This window comes from Sinohyriopsis cumingii, chromosome 17 (assembly GCF_028554795.1).
Source record: "Sinohyriopsis cumingii isolate HCF-2022 chromosome 17, ASM2855479v2, whole genome shotgun sequence".
Lineage (NCBI taxonomy): Eukaryota > Metazoa > Mollusca > Bivalvia > Unionida > Unionidae > Sinohyriopsis > Sinohyriopsis cumingii.
In genome coordinates, this window is record NC_142977.1 from 107,001,908 (window position 1) to 107,024,181 (window position 22,274).

Genomic DNA, 22,274 nt, shown 5'->3' on the forward strand with positions numbered 1-22,274 from the left:
TTTTTTACATTTGATATACGTAGTAATTCATCCATTGCATTTTGAGAAGCTGGTATTGTCTAGTTGGGCAATATTCATTTTCTATATTTTAATAGCTGCTAAAGATAGTGTACTTTAGACTAATTCAGGCTGCTTTTTTAGCGGAAGGGAACAGTCATTTTAGTTACCGGTGTGTTTACATCATGTACAATTTCCATAAGTACAGTATTCAAAGAAATGTCAGCCATATTACATCAAAGCAGCATAGAGGTATGCCAACATTCTCTCTACTGTGCATGTTTCAAATGCAAACAACTTCACCTTACATACATCACTCTGTCAAAAGTAAATAATAACTGGTGAGCGCCCCCTTTATGAGCACATAAGTATTATTATTGTATGATTTTTTTATTGTATGGCTTAAAAGTTTAAGTCACAAGCATAAAAACAGTCCTTTTGAATAATTCTCCTGTATTTCCCTCCACAGAACAATATTTATTAGTGTCAGAGTCTCACACAAGCCCAGTCCCCCCCCCCCATGAAGAAAAGTGAGCTATTTTGGAAATAAAACATATTACATTTTGTCAGCATAGCAACCAATGTTATGCTGAAAGACAGGAACATGGAACATAATTATTCATGAGATGTCACCATCACATTTTACAGTTTAAAAAAGGGATCGTACATGTGCGGTTCATGAAGGTCAAAGGTTAAAGGTTAAAATATCTGCTTATTGTTTAATATGGAAGAATGCGAATTTGCTTGGTCATCATTTATTTTTTAATTTCATTGCAAATAAATGAAAAGAAACATTTTCACTATATATTTCTTTCACTTAATGTAACAGTTTTAAATTTAAGTTGACTTAATACCAATATTCTAAGATTTCGAATTTCCCCATAATTAAGGTCACTACTCACACAATACTGCCTCAAGGCATATTATGCAATGAAGAGCAAAATAAGCATAATTAGCTTATTTTCACGGATAAAATCAATGTTAGTGTACCATTTAGTTCAGAATATCATACACAATGATATGAAAATAAGAAAAATAATTGCATACATTTTCAAATTTGTATTAAGGTGGCACTCTACAGTTTCGTATTTTGCATTGGGTTAGAATTTTAAAGAGAAAGAATTTAAGTGGGTTTCCTCACTGGCTATACTATTTAAAAAAGACTTTGTATATCTTAAGAATTGTTCAAGGAACCTTTAATTCACTTTATTTTGGTGTGTGATTGATGGGTGTAATATGGGTTATAGAGTATACAGCTTGACCTTACTCCAGATGTGCATCTTTCAAAAAACTGCTAGCTCCACTTGGTCATTTTCACTTCCTGGATTTCAGAGGTCAATTGTAAAAAAAAAAACAGCCAGTAACTTTTTTTACATTTTATACATGTAGTAATTCATTCATTGCACTTTCAGAAGCTGGTATTGTCTAGTTGGGCAAAATTCATTTTCCCTATTTTAATAGGTGCTAAAGATAGTGTACTTTTTACTTATTCAGACTGATTCTTTTAGCAAAAGGGAGCAGTCATTTTAGTTACCGGTATGCATAGATCATGTACAATTTCCATAAGTAGAATATCCAAAGAAATGTCAGCCACATTACATCAAAGCAGCATAGAAGCATGTCAACATTCTCTCCACTGTGCATGTTTCAAATACAAATAACTTCACCTTACATACATCACTCTCAAAAGTACATAATAACTGGTGAGCGTCCCCTTCAACAGTATGAAGTTATCAGGAAGCAGTAAATTGCCCAAACATCTGCCTTGAATACGGTGTGTAAATTTTACAACTGAAACTGTCCAGAACTCTTCCTTAAATACGGCACGAACTTGTATTTAAGAGGATCTTTAACATGAAATAATATCGCCACTTCCCTCATAGCCTTCAAGCAGGTTCAAAACGTGTGACAATATGAATCTGAATAATCTTGATCTTATAGCATAACAGCACTCCAGTGTATGTACAAATGAAGTTCTGATGTGAAATTTGAAAGGGACGTTAGTGTGATCATGTGTGCAGTCAAAAACGATGGACTCATCTAAACTTGATAGATGATGCAAACATAAAACAAATAAACGAAACCGGGCGGCTCGTAGGGGAAACATATGTGACGCAGGTGAACAACGACAGGTGATCATAAAAAAAAAATTATCAAGAAAGCAACGTTGATGCAATAAACCACTTGGACAATATTCTTTCTTTCCATATCAGTTATATCTCAGAAATGTGGCAGAAATAACTTAGGAGTTAAGGCGCCATAGATTTCTCTACCCCACCAATTCCCTTTTCATGTCCCACTCGCACATATCGTCTAATACATCTGACTGGTCCAGAAATAAATCTTGCGTTCTAATTTGAAACTGAATCTTGTAATGCAGATTTCACCGTGAGTAAGCCGTTGGAAACGTAAACAGAAGAGCGGGGGCTGGCTGGTGAAAACAGCATTGATTTTTCAAAATATTACAGCAAGTTATTTCAGGCTGATAACTGTTGATACATACAATGAACCACATCATAGTATTGCCATACGTATCAATATTATCTGCAACGACTGAGACTTTTTAACAGATGACACCATTGGACATGCCAGTATCTGCGTCAAACGACCTAAATCCGCATATCAAATATTTGACAAATCTCCATCTCTTGCCGAACAATATATATTCTGTTTGTCTATTACAACAGATAACATACTGAGGTAGGACAAATTTGATTGTGTTTTAAACGTGTTTTGTTATATAAAAAAATATGAAAGAAAACTTTGATGGATATCCTGATCCTTTGTATCTTATAGGCCGAGACTTGTGAAATGTTTTGTGTGATTGTGTACGGAATTTAGAGGAAAACAAATTTGCTGCAGAGGTTCGGGTACGGTGCGCATTCTTTGATTAAGTTGTACAGGCTCTATCTGATGTTATCAAATACCTGTAGGTTCTTTGCACCCTGCATATTCATTAACAAATATTAAGAGAAAAATCAGGCTACAGGCTAAACTCAGTGTATAATCAAAGCTTGTGCATATTGTTGGACCATACTGTGCACAAGACTACAAGCTTCCCACCTGTCCGAAGTCATATGCAGCTGTTGGTTAAAATGCAGGTAGGTTTGATCCATGTAAATATGTTCGAGTGAGACTGACATGCACTCTGTCCCGTGCCCATGATGCTGTACAATATTCAGTCAGGCATTTTCGGGCCATCAACTTTGATTATGAATTGAAATCACTACAGACTGATATCATAACGTGTTCAGGATTGTCACTGGAAGTCTGACTCATATGTTGTGTTCACCAGTTAAAATATCTCTTGTGTCAACTTTGTTCTTTTCCTTTTCTCAAACATCTCAAAATTAAATTTATTATTCTGACCATGAATGGCAAACAAGATAATATTCTGAGATTAAACATGTTTATTATGTTTACGGTAATACACTGAGTTTTATAGTTTTAAAAGGAAAATAGGAAACAGCCATTAATACATTATCACCCTTTTCATTCTCGTGCATTTACGAAGCATGACAATTTGCAACAATCTTTAAGAAAGTTTATAAGTACAAATACTGTAATAAACGTCGCAAAAGCATATTAGAAAAAATTGATGAAAGACATACAAATATTTTTAAATTTACAAATAAACATTTTTATTATACATCTTGCCTTTATTTGTCATCAGCATCACTTTACAAACTAAGCTGAATCAGTAGGAAAAGGTCATCAAGAAAAGATAGAAGACAGCGCACTAACAAGAGGGCTTTTAAGCATAATATAATCTCCTGTGATCTCTCACTCATTCGAACAAGTATACATTTATTTCAATTGTATGTAGTTCACAAGAAAATAATAATAATAGTAAACTAGTAAAGTATAAATTTAATAACATGTTATCAATGGAACCCACTCATCCATTTTATTCATCCAGGTAGCGTATGCCAGTTTTGTTATCTAATTAGTACGTTTTCTGATGGGTAAAGCTTTCTTAACAGAAGACAAGTCGAGAAATCCCTTCATTATACTCACGCCGTCTTGCGACATACACGAGCGAAGTGTGATTCTACAGATATACGAAAGTTTAGTTTTCACACTTTGATTTATCTAATACAAAATAGAACATCGAATTGTACAACCAGTATAGATTAAAAAATCACATTCAATATAAAAAAAGATATACATATAGTCAAAAGAAAGCTCTTATTACAACCCAAGAATTCCATGGTCTTGTCATCACAATACTTCATTGTTCATGTAACAGTTCTACACCCACCCCCACCCAAAGCTACATCTAGTAAATGAAATGAAATGAATGACTGGTACATGTATTCAGAATTGAAGTTCAACATATCCTTTTTAGTAGGTGCAAACAGTTTTGCATGTCGATGAAATTTATGTGTACTATATATGTTGTTTCAACCGTCATCCGCGACTCTCGATTTTTTAAAAACAATACCATTTGGAGGTCGTAGCTGTTACAGATAATTTAATAAAGTTTAAAATATTTGGCATTGCAGGCATGTTATTGTTAATAAAATTATCTCTCTAGCAGCAGCTTTTTTTTTTCAAAAGAAGACGTCTCAAGTTTTCAAGCCTTGTCATGACACCTTTCGATTTATGAAGTATACAAGCGCCACTAGACCATTGAGCCTGGTAAGAAATTGACAATAAGTCTTAGACACTGCACTTGTCTGGACATTCTGCAGATTTCGCATAGAGAAACGTTTTGAAATCATTGGTCGCTCTGTATGCTTTTCAATAGATCCACCTGCAGGAGAAATAAAATTAAACAGAAATACATTTTCAAACTTTGTGTGACTTACGGGATAATATTTGTAAACAACACTTTTATATTGTTTATTGGGATTATTATCTGCAATAGAAATTGAAGATTTCCATTAATTAAATTATATCATATCTGATCTAATTTAAAAAGCTATGCCTCATGTACTTTTAAGGTCCTAAGTTTCAAAAAATAAAATTGTGGAAATGTAGTTTATAATAGATTGGCTACATGTAGATCTGTTGCAGAGGGTAATCATGGCGCATAATTTAATGTGGCTTAGCCATCTCTACTTTCATTAGGAGGCTTACACGACTGATTTACGTTTGTATTTATTTTAAATTGGGATATTTTCAAATATACGAACAAAACTAGTATCGTCATTAAATCGATATCTTATAAGTGACATGTGAAATGTAATACAATATAAGTGAAAATCTTGGAGGAAAGAGATTAAATATTAACTTAAATAAAGAAGCATATGATAAAATTTTAAGATAGGAAAACCAGTATGGCTTTTGATACATGCAGCGAGGATATGTATGATTAGATTTTACCTGATAAAATGGTATGTAAAACACTTTTATAAATGCGAGAAACCTATTGATACATGGGAAAAAGTTAAACTCACCCGGCGAAATTGGTCCCCATGCATACAGTTGGTACCAATCGTTGCTTAAATCCACCATTCCTTCAACTTCATCCGGCCGGCGTACCTTGCAGTAGACATATCCTTCTCTGTATTCTGTCTGCAAAGGAAAGATGTGAAGAATAAACTATAACATTCATCTCGGGTCACTTTAATTATAGTTTGTGTCTAATTTATGTTTCATATTGTTCGATCTCTCAATGTCGTCCATACGTATTTTTCACATGGGAACTTAAATTTCTTAATTGTTACGGCTCTACTGTCTTACACTATGCAACGGAAAGAAGAAAAACCAACAAGTTTAATAAAACTAATAAATAATTTATTTCTTGAGAATACAGAGTTAAAATTAAAAATACACTTACATAATTGTAAATCAAATCCCATATAATCCTAAATATTCGATCACAAGTCCAAAAATATAGGATGTCCTGAATGAATTCCAATAGTTTTCAATGTCTTGATGTATCCGAATGATATAACCCAGAATGTAATTGAATGAGTCCTCAATAATCCCGAAGTACTGTTTTAGTCCAAAAAAGTCATCGATTACTTTGTAATTCTAATACTTCCTCCTAAAATGTTATCTGAACACAGTTATAAATGATTAAAAAAACTGATATAAAAAAATGAATGAATAAATTCGCAACAACTATAATTACAATTGTTTACATAGTCCTTTTTTATGCTTCACCAGTTGACCTAAGTCACAATGGTATCTCCTAAAAAACACAAATGAAAAGTTCCTCTAATTTCTAAGCAAGGTTACATTATAGTAAATATCTTGTTTACCTCTTACAATCAAGGCAAGTCTACGAAACATGACAATAGTTAGGTTGGTAAAAGCTTTACTCCCCATCACGAGCAGTTGTTGTTGTGGGGTTTAGCGCCATATTTCAGCGCACGATAGGTTATGCATGGCGGCCAGTATTAATGGTGGAGGAAGAACCCGGGAAAACCCCGAGAAGAACCACCGTCCCACGAGAAGCTACTGGCAAGTTTTCTCACATACACACGTTAGCTGAATCCGAGACTCGAACCCACGCAGACAGAGGTGAGATGGCAGTGATCCGTAACGGAGAGCGCTTTAGACCACTCGGCCACTCGGGGGCCCTCCATCACGAGTACAGGCTATGCATACAATATACATTAAATATGCATAACATAGGTATATACCATTTTTCAGGCACGAATGTGTATATTTTGTCATTTGAACAGTAAAGTTCCTATTTTAATCATAATAAATTGTTGGTTTCAGAACAACTCACTCACATAAAACATTTTAACTTCGATAAACGTTGTACGACATTTTCCATGTCTTTCAATGACGGGTCACATAAATCTATTTCCTATCAAAGAATGATATTTTGGTTATATACCAAGGATATTTAATACGTTCCGAATATTAATGCACTGTACAACAAAGTTCTTTGTTCTTGGACATCATTGCAAGTATGCTGCCTGTTTTATCGTCTGCGACAATCTCCTTCTACGGCCTCGGGCCACTTTTTCATACTTGGCTGGTAATTATATGGTGATTTCAACCTGAGTCTGATTTTGATCAGCTATCACCAAATGCGGGAACCATCGTGCACAAACGTTTCTGAGCTTCAAATGAATCTTCAGTATATTAAAAACTGCTGACGAATTATTGTGAGTGATAAAATATTCTACTGTGTATTTAGCATCTTCATCAAATGCTCATTCACAGCAGCCACGTCCCGCTAATCAATCACAGACAACCGTCTTCCAGAACGTGGGTCACCTTTCTTAGACATGCGGCCATCTTTAAAACGATGAAACTATGTCAAAATTAAAGAATATGACAGATAATCACATCCGTACATGTTAGCCATGTCGGATTGATATCAGTGGGAGAGTGACAAAGGTAGCTCTTGTTCAGCAACAAAATGTTTTTGTTCTTCTCGGACATTATTAAGTCACTCTCGATTTCCTATGGGATTTTTTTCACATTTCAAATATTTGCAGTTGTCTGTCGTGCAGCTCATGCATTTGCAAATCATTTTATACAACTTTATTTTGTATATCGTTCGGCGTTAAATTCATTTAGCGGTTGAAAGAAATCAAAAACTTGTTGTGAACGTTTTAAATACCCCTTGAATATATATATATATATATATATATATATATATATATATATATATATATATATATATATATATATATATATATATATATATATATGTATGTATGTATATCTGAGCGTAATTGATTTAAAATCAAAATCATTTTGGATGACGCATTCATCATATTATTATACAATTTGCTCTGTTAATTCGCGTTTACAATGGAATATTATGGGAACTATAAATCGTATTCAGTTTATGATTTTTTTTTACCTTGGTTATCTTCAAGAGCGTGTCTCCAGTTTGTTTCACTGGATGATTATGTGCATACGGATTTTTGTAGTACCCGACCTGCACTGAAGCGGGGAACGCAGTGTGACAAGCTATGACGTCATCTCCGCCCTGCAAATAATAGAACGAAAGAAAAAAATGAATAATGATTCAAAAAGCGAGCATACACATTTTATATACTTAAAAAGAAATAAGGAGGGGCTGAATAAACGTAAAGTGCAGGAGAAATGTTTTGACCGAGTGCAATAATTATAGCTCAAAGCTTTAAATCACGTGGCATATAAGATCTTGAGAACGAACCCACATATATTAAATTCAATTGGATATCTCAAAATCAACCGGATCAAAATAAATAAGTTGTGGTAAGACGTCTCTGCTTCACCAAAACCACTAGAAGGTTAACTAAATCGAAATGTATAATACAATTTATTTATTACCTTAAAATGTATCCGAACAATCAAACGCTTATTTGTTGAAACGATTAATAACTTTATACCAGACTATCTCAAACGCAGATTTCAATCTATGAAATGGCTCTTGTGAGAATTAGGATTCACTATTATACACAAAGTTACACTAGATCTAGTCAAATCTATTTAAAAACAACACGAAGAAAGACTTAAAATTAAGAAAGACAGTTTCATCCATGTCCAAAAATAGAAAATCTTACATGAGCGCTCATTTCATGAAATTGGCCGAATACTTTCTATCTTTGGCGAAATTCTACTTATGGCATGACTACAAACGGACAAAACTACATAGGTGGTTTTGTTCCGAGCGAGCAGAAACAGCGCTTTTGATACGGGGAAGGAATATCGAGGCTGTCAGGGCGAGATTGTGTTCCTATGCCGTATGAACGAATTATTTCATCCGACTCGAAACAAAACAATTATGTGGTTTTGCATTTATTACATATCTCCTTTTTATTTTACATTTTCTTGTTCTTTTTAATATATACTTTTACTGAAATGAATTAGGCATTGGACCTTTTATGAAACATATTGTACAACCCATCCCCATCTACGTATCTGGGACTGGGCTTATATTAAACAATATCCACTGTGGAGCTGCGTTTGCATTGCAAATATGGTGATTAGCTTTGAATTTGTACAAATGTATTGGACATATGAATGGATTTAATTTGTAGTCACGGGCTAGTCGATTTTTGTCCTTACTTCTCACACAGAACATATGTTTTGGACCAGTCGAATTTTTTTCTTACTTCTCACACAGAACATATGTTTTGAACCAATCGATTTTTCTTACTACTCACGCAGTACATAGGTTTTGGACCAGTCGATTATTGCCCTTACTTCTCACACATAACATATGTTTTGGACCAGTCGATTATTTTCCTTACTTCTTACACAGAACATAGGTTTTGGAGCAGTCAATTATTTTCCTTACTTCTCACACCGAACATATGTTTTGGACAAGTCTATTATTGTCCTTACTTCTCACACAGAACATATGTTTTGGACCAGTCGATTATTTTCCTTACTTCTCCCACAGAACATAGGTTTTTTGGACCAGTCGATTATTGTCCTTACTTCTCGCACAGAACATACGTTTTAGACCAGTAAGTGACCCTTTTCTTATACTCAACCTACTGAATAAACTCTACTTCCAAGCAAATTTCAGGGGAAAGTTTAACAACTAACAGTTAATAAATATATTTAAGCTTAGATAGAAAACTCATGTATTTACATTCAAACTATCTATTTTTATGTTCTGATTAAAGAAATCGTTGATGCATTGAACTTAAAATTGAACTTAAAGTGATTTGTTAAGCATATACTTTTAAGCATATCTGTTTAAGATATCGAATATTACATATCTTTCTAACGTGTGAACTAAATTTTTGATATTTATTTGGATATAATTAAGTAAATTCTACACAATATTGCAATATTGTTCTGCTTTCTTCACTTTTTATTTCAAACAGTCGCAATAATTTACAATGTATATATTCAGTTTGTTCTATGTGTGAACCAGTAATGATAAAGTCTCAACACACTGCAACAAGATGTAATGCTTCGAAATTTGCTTCACAATCAAAGCAGCTGCTGTTCTCTGTGATACGTCTGCTTTATGTTGCAAAATGATTGTCAGTTTTATCTGAAGATTTACCAAACAAATTTGATTCATTTTGTAATTTTAATAGACAAATTGTAAGTCCCACCACTTAAGCTTATTCCTTAAGAAAATATATTTCCGCAGACAATATTTCTGAAACTGAAGCTGACTTGGATTTTAGCTACGTTTTGTATTTTTAGATGATTTATGTGCAGAATGTCTCGGGGGAATTAAATCTGGGGTAAACTTTCTTCAAGTATGGGTCATTTCTAACCATGTCTTAAATCTTGACATGACTCCCTGAGTAAAATCACTTCGTCATTTGCAAGACCTTCACGTGTCTTTATTGGTGTGATATTGAAGCAAAATTGACGATGATTGGTGTCAATTCTGAGTTACGAGGTACTAGTATACCATGAAAGGTTTGAAGTCGTGAGATTACATTGGCTCTTTGTGCTCAAATGAATGTGAGAATGAATACAGTCCCATATTCCAGAGGTAAGATTACCATGTTGGCGTCTGAAGAAAAGCCTATAGCTACCCATCCCGGTGTTTTGGCGCTCATCTCAAGATCCACGTCTCCATCCACAAACCGGTAGGACATAAAATACTGGCACTGAAAATGCTGGCAGTCCGTCTCGCCATATCTGAAAACAAGTGTAAAAATGCGAAATGCAACCAGACGGACGCACACGAATATCATAGGTTCCTTACATATTTGTGGTGTGAGTATAAAGGAGGCATGTCAAGCAAAAAACGTTTTTAAGGAAACTTCATAAGCAGGGCATAGCCCAAAAAAATTGGCGCCCTAGGCGAACTATGACTCTCGCCACCCAACACCCCCTGAGAAAAAAAATTAACTTCTAATTTTGGCGCCCCTTAAAGCCTGGCGCTCTATGCGAACGCCACGTTGCCTAAATGGCTGGGTCTGTCCTGCTCACAAGGTGTGTGATATCTTCTATTCTTCATATAAGTGCTGGATAACAACAGAAAAAGTATACCAAGAGATACATGTGCCGTCAATACTCGCTTATAAGTAGAGTAAAACTGCATCAACAACACAAAACCTGATCTACCATAGTATAACGGCCTTGCAGACCATGGTATGCGTTGTTTGTTCTACTGATTACTCCAAGCAAACTGCGAAGACCCAGATTTGCCTTCGCAGTATGTGACAGCACATCTGTGTCTGCAGTTATCAGTTGGAATCCACTTATAAGCGATTATATTCGGTACATTATCAACAACATCGTTATAGCAAGAAAAAATCATAGCATATTTTGCGTAATAAAACAGAGGCATAAATGTATATTTTTTTTCCTTTATTCAATGCTTAGGGATTAAACGCAAGTAATATTATCCACTACGGACAAGTAATAAGGTATTGCTGACATAAATACAAGGCATCGTAAAAAGGTATACTTACTGTTGATATAGTTCTTCAAAATTAAATAGCAACATGGTCGAAAGTAAGTAAATAAAATAAGGAAATAATGACGAAAGTACGTACATTAAGTGGCTGTGAGAAACAGTGAAAATAAAGGACATTTGTCATATTAATTTATGAAGATATTTGTTCCATATGGATTATAGATTCGACCAACAAAGAATAACAATGTAATATAAATTAATTTAATATATTTTTTATTGCAGTGAGGAAACATATAATAGACACAATAATCTGACTCGAGTAAATAATCTCCTGAATTTACATACTTAATAAAGAGACACAAATAAATAATGAAATTATTTTAACAAAATATGACAAGCAACAGAAGAAAAACGAAATGTTGGTCCAGTACTTTGGTACCACAGCACAATATGTATATTATGATTAGATTAATTGATTAGATTAATTGATTAGATTAATTTATTTAATTTCTTTTTTTTTTCTCATTTGAAGACAGACTGTGTTCACTCCTACATACAGCTGTTTACCTGCAAAAAATGTGTATAAATAAACATTACAATTATAATAATTTGCTATCAGAGAAATAAATTGCTGTAAAACGGTACTTTGCAAACAGTCTAACGCCGTAAACGAAGTAAATTTGTTAAACATTGATTTCTTTTATTTTATTTTGCTATTATGATTTGACAAACGATCTTTTGAAACTGGTTTTAAAAGATCCATAATCTCGAGTACATTCAAATAATCATTCAAATTCATTTTGATGAAAAATAGAAAACGGAAGCATTTTAAATTACATCCAAACATTTATAAAATTACAACCAAATTGTGTCTATATATGCTTTGAAATGATATTAAGAAAATGTACGTTTGTTTCACATAACAAAACACAACTGATAATGTTCCCGCCATTTTAAGCTATGACATACCTAAAACATCCTCTTGTTTTCCCGCATTCCACGGGGTCTACAACAAAACAAAACAAGTGCTTTATAAGGGTTGGTTGTAAAGCTAACTTGTTTTTGTTTGGAGAAAATATAGATACATGTTTGTAAACAATGTTACAAAATAAAGACAGTCATAAATTAAGACCTTTTTGAAAGAATAAATAGTGACTTGCTTTCACAGCATATACTTGTCAAACTTTCCAACAGTTGTCATGTATTATTTGTAAAATCTACAACCATACTATTGATATGCAATTGACTCTCATGCTGGATCCAAGAAAGAACATTGTGCTTATCATACTGAAAGACTATGTTCATTATCCTATTGGAATGATGTGTCCATCATCATGCTGAAAGGATGTGTCCATCATCATGCTTAAAGGATGTGTCCATTATCGTGCTGAAAGGCTGCTTTTACTATCAAATTGGAAAGATGTGTACATTATCATGCTGAAAGGATGTGTTGTCACTGTCAAACTGGAAGGATATGTTCATTAACTTTATGTAAAACGTGTCGATTATCAGACTGGAAGGATATGTTCATTATCTTTATGTAAAACGTGTCGATTATCAGACTGGAAGGATATGTTCATTATCTTTATGTAAAACGTGTCGATTATCAAACTGGAAGGATATGTTCATTATCTTCATGTAAAACATGTCGATTATCAAACTGGAAGTCTCTGTTCATTATCTTTATGTAAAACGTGTCGATTATCAAACTGGAAGGATATGTTCAATACCATGCTTAAGTTATGTGTTAATCATCTTGCTGAAACGATTTGTTCATTACCATGCTGAAAACATGAGTTCATTATTGTATTAACAGGATGTGGTCATTGCTGTACTGAAAGAGTGTGATCATTATCATACTGAAAGGATGTGTTCATTATTATTCTAAATATGAGTTCGTCATCATGCTGAAAGGGTATATTCACTGGAATACTGAAGGGTGTGTTCATTTACATACTGGAAGGATGTGTTCATTATCGTGCTGAAAGGATATATTCACTGGCATACAGAAAGGATGTGTTCATTAACATACTAGTATGCACAAAGAAGTCAGGCTACATATAATATAGGAATGGTCACACGTGTCATTCAAGGATTTATATAGCATTTCGCAGTAGTTAGGATTTTTATTTGCAAGAAAGGGGCACAGGTAAAGAAATATTAGAAAATATTCCTATTTCAGGCTACGTTATTGAAAGTTTAGAATAATAAGTGAAATCTGTTTTGGAAACCAGTACAAATACAAAGTACATGCGTTTAGTATAACTGAGAAAAGTGTTGAATGGTTATAAATGTTGACCAGTGGTGTCCGTTCCTCCCCAAAAAGGCCAGTATAATTAATTATAATAATTGGTGATCAATTACAATAATGTATTATAGTGTGTTTTCCTTATTGCTGAGACAATGGGACTTGACCTTACTTCGCCTTCTGCAAAGTTGATATACGGGCTTTTTCTACTTTTAATATCAATATTTTGGCGGCCATTTTTTAATCGATTGCCCAAGGTGCATTGGAAAGAAAATCACCTTTGTTGGAATAAGGCCGATTTGCCCTAACAGTACTTGTTGCAAACAAAACTAAGGGTAACAGTCAATGGATAGAGGGCTGGAATGGGTTCTCACAGTGAATCCACCCTAAGACAAGCGTGGTTTAAATGTTGACTAGGCGGAATAAATACACTCACCTCGGTATAGAGAACTTAGACATATGCAGGTCTCCCAAATGAGAGGTAGTAATCCAAACATTGTATATTTACGCGGTACATTTGGTCCGACAAGTTAATGTTTCCTATTACGAGATGCAATTCCGACTTTGTGAATGTCCATGTCTGCTTATCCAAATTAAACAGTGCAAGAATCCGGTCACATGTACATTGCAATAAATCTTGATTTTCTGCACCAATTTGAATGCGTATTATCAAAATTGACACTTTCTGTAGAAACATAGCAAACATTCTCATTGAAATGTTACTGCTCGTCAAACCCTTCTATGTGACATCACACTGAAATTTCCATCAGCGATCAAATGATGAAAAAGTGATACCGTCTGCGTCAAATGTTTTTTTGATTTAGAAGAACAATTGCTCTTTGAATTTTCGTTTGTAAAACAAATCTGCTTTTAAAAGTACTGGTTATAGAATGCGCATTATTAATTCAACTCGCGTCTGGGACTACATACACTTTAAGAAAAGAGACAAAATTATTGCGCTAATATTCTCTCTCTCTCTCTCTCTCTCTCTCTCTCTCTCTCTCTCCATATATATATTGGTTTTTATAAAAGATATTTTATTACATAATAAGAAAACCAAAGGGGTTAGGCATACGTTATTACAGCTTAGAATAGCCTTTCCTAAGACATAACAAAATACATATTTCATGCATCGAGTGAAACTTGCATAGAAAATTGAAATGATATTTGAATGAATGTAAAACCTTTAATGATTTAAAACATTCGTTGTTTGAGGTGCGAGATTATAAATGAATATAGAAAGGCAGTACCCCATTTGATAACAGGTCACACACAAATTTATGCAAAAATATACAAATCTATTGATATCATGAGAAACAGTCGGAAGCTGCATGCATTATTATAAATTATCATCACTGGCCTTGTGTACCTGTAATGTCCATGGACTGACCGGCTGACCGTTTGCTTTTTCGCCAAGGCTCATGATGTCCTGTAGAAGACATCATAGATCTTTTTGAATTCAGTGGAAGCAATATAACTATGTAGAAGAGAACTTTCAGACCGAAGAAAAGTGCCTCATTTTTGTTTATTTATTTATTTATTTATTTGTTAAGTTATTTATTTATATATGCATTTAGAGGATCGGGGGCTTAAAACAAAATCCCGAAAACAAAACACTTAAGTTTATTTGTGCGTTGTGGATTAAAACCCGTGTATATTTCTTGTCTCTTATGCATCGAACTGTAAAGTCTATGTTAATTCACTTTAACAGTTTTACTGACTTTTTAAATATTATTTTATTTAAAAAGCAAAAACAGGCGAAAATCTACGCAAGAATTATATTGCTGATACATGAGGCTCGTGAAATTACATGATGGGCCTAATTTCCTCGAGTACTTTATTAAGTGATTATTTTTGCTCTGTATTTTATATTATCTTAATGGGATAAAATAAGAAGACACTTGTAGTGCAGTTCCAGTGTATATTGCACCATCTTTTAAATGTTTTGTTTTCATTCTCAAAATTCATGGCTGAAAATATATTTTCTAAATTCCCTCCAGATTAATTCCAATTGTATTCTTGCCTTAAATATCGTATTTGTCAGTTTGAATAGAAATCAGTTTCAGTACATACATTTAATTTGCATACTCATAATTAACCAAAGTTTCAAATAAGTAGGCCTACATTGATTGCAAGTATGCTTTGTGTACATTGTTCGGACAACCCTTTTGGATTCTTAAAATCTAATCGTTATAGAGATTTTTGAGGTTCATTCTATAATTATCTTTTCTGCTGTAAGGGCAAATACAAATTGGTTTTCGGCGCTTTGTTTTGGTTTCCTAGAATCATCAACACTATAAGCTCGTCACTAATGCAATTACTACTACTACTACTAATAACAATAATAATAATTATAATAATAATACAATTAATAATACTAGTAAAACTAAAGCTTTAATTTTCTAATTCTTTAATAGTTTAATATTATTTGATACTTTATTTTTCAGTTTTCCTGTTCTATTAATGATACATTGGTTTAATTTATAGCGTAGCCAGGAATCGGCAGTGATGAAATTTAACCCTATATTTTTCTATTAATTTCTTCCTGTTTACAAGGGGATACAGTCCCTTAAATACATCGTAGGGACAAATACCACTGCAAATATAGCAAAGAACGTATATTCTTGCATAATAAGATTGTTTTTGTGACGTCATTGGATATATGCATTTTTCTTGAGTACAGTTGTTTGTTGTGGGCGGGGAGGGGAGAGTATAAGTTAAGCATTTAGTAATTGTTCTTGCTTGAATAACAACCATACAAGGTCAGTTATGCACAAGGAGTTGCCAGAAGCCTCGGTAAGTATTTTGATTCTTTGGACTAAACCTCTTTTCTTCTGTTTCAGCGATCTTTGCACACAGTCCATAAAATATCCAAATAGTCCTTTAGCTGTAGATATGATTTGTATCTTAGAAAATTCGGAGATGGAAAAGCTATAAAGATAAGATTGATGTCCCCATCACAAATATGACTTATCTTCCCTATCACAAATTGGGGTAAAATTGCGGTACAACTGTATCTGTCAAACTTCTTTTGAACTATCCATAATGAGTAGGTAGATAACGTAATGTCTCGCGAGAATATTAAAATGTGAATCTGCAAAACGATTTCGGAGTGAAAGAATGTTTTGTCTAATTTTACCAGTGACATAGTTTTAAGCAGCATTATATTTAACTGAGGAAAATACTTGATCCCCGCGATGTTGATTTTCCTTCACCCAATTTAGTCGTCACAATGAAAATTAAGATGCAGGCTTATGCAGTAGAACTCGTTGAAAATATTAAATGTTAAATATTGAGAGAACACTTCATACCACGGGCATTTTTTTTTTTTTTTTTTTGGTTCTTTTTTTTTAATTTTAATAAACTTTTTACTGAAAATTGAATTACGGCGGTTTGCTAGTAGAGTCACCGAACCTTTACAGGTTTGATCAATGACGTTCTGTTGCCTTTGAGCTATGCTTGTTCATCTACTTCTAAATTAATAACGAGGATTGCATGTCTTGTGAATAACTGCACGAGTTAAATCCTTATGCTTATTAATTTAGCTGAAGTATTAAATTTTGTAACATTATACATTTATATTTGGATATTTGACAAGTTTATTACTCAAAATGGAGCCGAGCAATGTTGAAGGAACCATTGTATGTGTCCTACTAGAAAATAATCGAGTACTATTGTGTAATGTAGATACAAAATAGTCGAAATCGCCCCGTCGCTCGATATTAATTCGCTTTAAGTTCTATTCCTTTGCGAGACAAATGTACCAGCCAATAGAAACCACACTGATATGAAACCTTTTGATGAGCTATGTTGTGAAAAACGTTTAAAGCAAAAGTTGACCTTATATTTATTTTTCACTTCTCATCTTGCTATGGAGAACCTAATAGGACCCAACCAATGACAACGTGATTAGAAACTGATAAATTAACTTCTATAAAGAATATATTTTTGATTTTTTCTTTGTTTTCTACTCTTTATCACTCACAATTGAACCAAACTGAATAGTTACTTAAATGTATGGAAGAGAAATCAAAGACCTCTAACAATGAAACAACACATGAAAGAGATATCTTGAGGTATGTCAGACCCAAAATGTGTTTGTTCGAGTTTTCAATGATCTTTTACTGCTTGAAATAAATAGTTTGGATTCTAATATGGATTTGAAAGTAAAGATTCATAATGGTGGAGTAACACATATAATGATATTATCCGTTCTATACCCAATACACAAGCTTTAACTATCGTCAGTAAAAGTACGTACGTACATACACCGCTCCGGTGGCCTAGTGCTTAGAGCGTCCGCCCCGGATGCGGGAGGTCGTTGTTCGAGCTGAGTCATACCAAAGACTTACAAAAATGGTACTAACAGCTGCCTCGCTTGACGCTCAGCATTAAGAGGTTAGTGTTAGGACTGGTCGGCCTGGTGTCAGGATAATGTGACTGGGTGGGACATCATGCTGCATGTCTGCGGCATGATGCTCAGTGCTAGACATCATTATAAACTACCACATTGCAGACATCGTAGTGATATGACTGACAAATTGTTAAATCTACGTTAAAAATTCAAATCACACACACACACACACACGTACGTACCTAACTACCTACCTACCGACCTACCTACCTAACTACCTACCTACCGACCTACCTACCTACATATCTACCTACCTACCTACCTACCTACCTACATACATATATACATACATAGACAGTTGTCACTCGAGACAGATCTTTAATTCTTTTTCATACCTGAATATTTATGCTGTAGATTAGTTCATAGATTTTCCTACATAAAAGATATATAAAATTGAACTGATGTATTTACCTATCGCTGCATAATTTTTATACTGAAAAACTTTGTGATGGTGATGGCCCTTGAACTTCCTAAAATCGACGAATGTCCTGAAAGTGAAAAATGTAATACATATTTATTATTTGCACACGCATGTTCATAACAATCAATTCATTCAACTGCGTTTCTATATTATTTTGTGTTATAATATACCCACCAAGTGTCCGTTGTGTTACAAGACCATGAATATACTAGGACACGGACAGACAGACAAACAGAAAGAGAAAAAGAAAGGAAGAAATAAATAGTGGAGTGTCTGTATAACTTCTACAAGCTTACTCTGAGCGAAATATTGGGATGATATACAGTTTTCTTTCGTGAAAGATGTTGCACCAAAAAAAATTCACCTCAGTCGTAGTTAATCTATCTAGCATGTCTCAGTATGATACTTGCTTGATAATGAGTATGCAGAATATTTGCAAACCTAATATTTTCACTTGAAACTATTTATTTACTGTATCGACGACATTCGTCAGGCGAAATTGGTTTTCCTTGATTATTTTCAGGGATCCCCAGCTGTGGCAAAAACGGGACATCGGCGCTAGGAAATAACAATATTTCTTTCTGTGGCCATAAAGCAAGATCTTCCCTAATGAGGGTAATGCTATTACCTAACGGCTTTCAGGAAACCTCATTTCCTTCTTGATTTTTATATTTGATTGTTTTGATCTCTGTGTCAAAATGTACATATTTATTGTTCTACACGTGTCATTTGTGTGTGTTTGTCACGGGTATGTATATCATTGTCTCAAGAGGAAGGCCATGTTTTCGGTCGAAATGTAAAGAATTCTTGTTATTCTTCCGGTACCACGTTTCGACTTTTTTGGCATTATATTATATTGGTGCCGATGGTTTGAATTCCAATTATGTTTCTTCTGAAGTCCCCCAAAGAGCGACTCCTCAGTAAATAGAAAGCCTCTTAAAACTGAAATAGTTTTCGGTCGATCTGTTTTCTTTTTTCTTTAATGGCAATACAGTTAACATAGAAAACGAAAGTAATCTACTCTGAAAATCAAAATAATTATCAATATAGATTAATTGGCATAAATTTAAAACTGGCATTGTTTATCTAGATACATCTAAACTCCTTGTCTTATATTTTGGCAGAAAATGGATACACTGGAAAAGCTAAAATTTCTCCAAACCAACGTTTAGATCTGTTTGCTTCTGAATAATAATAATGATAATAATAATAATAAAAATAATAATAATACAAATATAAACCTCAAAATGTTCGTAAATTAAATTTCTTAAAAAAGAAAATCTGCCTTTTTAACTGATAAATACCATTTCTTACCCTTTAGTAACAAACATCTGATTTGTATGAAAATGTTGAAAGGGAATAATCGATATATTTGGCTGTTAACAATGTAGCAGTTGTCATTTATAAAATCGGAGTTGGAATGATGTCAAGAATAATTTATGAGACGTTTTGTATGCGTTTACTTTCATACCGAATCTTCTTGGTATATGCTTTTGTGTTCATCTAAAACGGCACTTAAACAATTTGCACCATTTACAATACAGAAAATATTTTCTCGTCTCTGTCCTAGCTGGAGTAATTAGATTTATGCAGTGAGATCGATTGTGCTTTATCTTATTACCGCTCGGATCCATCCTCATTTCCTGTAAAACTCCAAAATTTGGTGATATTCCCTTAAACATGTCTACAGACTGGGAAACATCAACGTCCACATTGGTTATTCAGTTGTAGTTCATTAAATTCAATTTGGTAGACATGTTACTATGCTTATAAAGAAATTGCTAAGAACGTTTCCCATGATAGGACCATCAGTCTTTGTTAAATTGCCAAACGTGTAACATAGATTTCGTAAACGAGGAAAGTGAACAGCTGTTAGGAATTTAGAGTCTTATGGTGTAATGCATGGTGTACATTAATGTGATAGTAAGAAGATGAAGATCAACAAACGCGTCAGAGAAATATGTTTTAAGAGCACTTCAATGAAACTTACTCAGCATAAAACGTCGAAGTGTAGATGATGATGATGATGATGATGATGATGATGATGATGATGGTGGTGGTAGTGGTGGTGGTGGTGGTAGTGGTGGTGGTGGTGGTGATGATGATGGTGATGGTGATGAATCGTAAGCATTACATATGCATTTGTCGACACAGAGGTATTTGTTCTTTCCTTTTGTACACATTATGGTAGTTTGTAAATGGACGTTTATATTGCATTTGTTTAGAAAATCAACAAAACAGTTTTTTCCCGTAAGTCTCTTCTAAATAGCTCCATATGTTTAGGAACAATAAGCTGGTTTGGAAACTGATGTACAGGAGTTACTTGCACCAATTACAAGACAACAGTTATTTCCTTGTCCAATTGCGCGTGTTCATACAATTCTACCTCTCCGTTTTGAGATCGATATTCCATTCTTCTTAATTTTCTAGATTTTTTTCATTATCTACCTACTACAAGCACTAGGATATTGCGCTAATTGCCTATACACATGAAAGATTGAAGAAACATTAATGTCTGGATCTGTTATTAAACTGCGTTTCATAAAGTTCTGTATCTTGACCTGTTGCATCATTATCAACGATACGCATTTGTATCTCGTAGATAGAAACAGTAGAGTCTGTTTAAGTGCCTACCACCTGACATTACGTTTCGTTAGATGAAGAAAGCAAACAGATCTTCTGCACTTGCTGTCATATGCTGAAATACATACCATTTATGCACGTGACTAACTACACGAGAAGATCAGCAAAATATTTTCAACTGTTCTGATTTAAAACTGAATTTTACACAACATAGATGAAAATCATAAATCTAATAAGAATGACTCCCATTTCTAGTAGAAGAAATGAAATAGTTGGAGGTAGACTTGACTGAGGAGTTTTAAAAAAAATATATTTAAACATTATACTAAGTTTTATACTAAGTTTTAAACCAATACTGACTGTACGTGTTTTCAGCTAAAAACTTCTGCGCCAGGAAACAAAAATACATTTACAAGATAGCATCCCTTTTTCTCGCCTCTTTGTGTGAGCCCGTATAATTAGGTTTCGGCGGAGTGATCGAATTTCCTTTCTTTATTTTATAGCTTGAATCCATATTCATTTGCTGTCACGTTCAAGCTCCATAGATGTATACTGTTGCCCATAGCAGGTATGCATTAATGCAAATATCAACGTCATCATTGGTTATCAAAACTGCAATTCATTTACTCTGAGACTTTTCAAATGTCTGGACAGACAATGGACCCATTTCTCTTATTGATCGTTGCAATTTTTTGTAAATAAGAAAGGTATTTTTGTATCTATGTATGTATATATAAAACCATTCTCTTGCAGAATCCACGATGTCACTTTCCGTTCTGTTTGGTTAATATTAATTTTCTATAATTAATTTTATATACCTTAATTTTTGTCTTAAGAATCCGGAATCACTGTGTACTTAGATGAGAATCAATTACTAGGTCGACATCATTCTTCGATATATATATATATATATATATATATATATATATATATATATATATATATATATGAGTGAATGTAACAATAAACCGAATCATGTATAGAAATAAGTTTCTAAGTTCAACAGGACGTCAATTACACAGAGCTAGTGATTGATAGACGCAAGATTCTCAGAGACTACGAAGAAACTAAAATCGGAATGCAAAATACCATCAGTGAAGCAAAAGGTAGAATTCGAAGAGAGAAATTACACAGTTTCCCTATGTCTTCATCAAAAGCATTGTCTTCCTCTGGGGAAAATAAAAAAGGCATACATAAATAGACAAGAACATCAAATATTTTCAATTAGTCAAAGAAAAGAAGTATCCAGAAAAATGAAAAGTCTAAACTAAAATACAAACTGATATACAAAGAATTGCATTTTGCAAGTAAACCATACCATTTACGCTTGAACATAAAGTAGTACAAAATAAGAGACCGGCGGTAA

General features: G+C 33.7%; 1 protein-coding gene across 1 annotated transcript in view; it reads right to left on the reverse strand.

Moving 5' to 3' along the window:
• Positions 1-3,389: 3,389 nt before the first annotated feature.
• LOC149779628 (uncharacterized) overlaps positions 3,390-22,274 on the reverse strand; it is a 131,005-nt gene continuing 112,120 nt past the window's right edge. The window contains exons 3-9 of the mRNA XM_089938660.1: positions 18,316-18,392; positions 14,860-14,919; positions 12,212-12,248; positions 10,380-10,518; positions 7,778-7,906; positions 5,400-5,517; positions 3,390-4,753 (exon numbers count right to left, since the gene is read on the reverse strand). Coding sequence (XP_089794786.1) covers positions 4,584-4,753; positions 5,400-5,517; positions 7,778-7,906; positions 10,380-10,518; positions 12,212-12,248; positions 14,860-14,919; positions 18,316-18,392 — 730 coding nt within the window. The 3' untranslated portion in view covers positions 3,390-4,583. The remainder of the gene's footprint in view (positions 4,754-5,399; positions 5,518-7,777; positions 7,907-10,379; positions 10,519-12,211; positions 12,249-14,859; positions 14,920-18,315; positions 18,393-22,274) is intronic.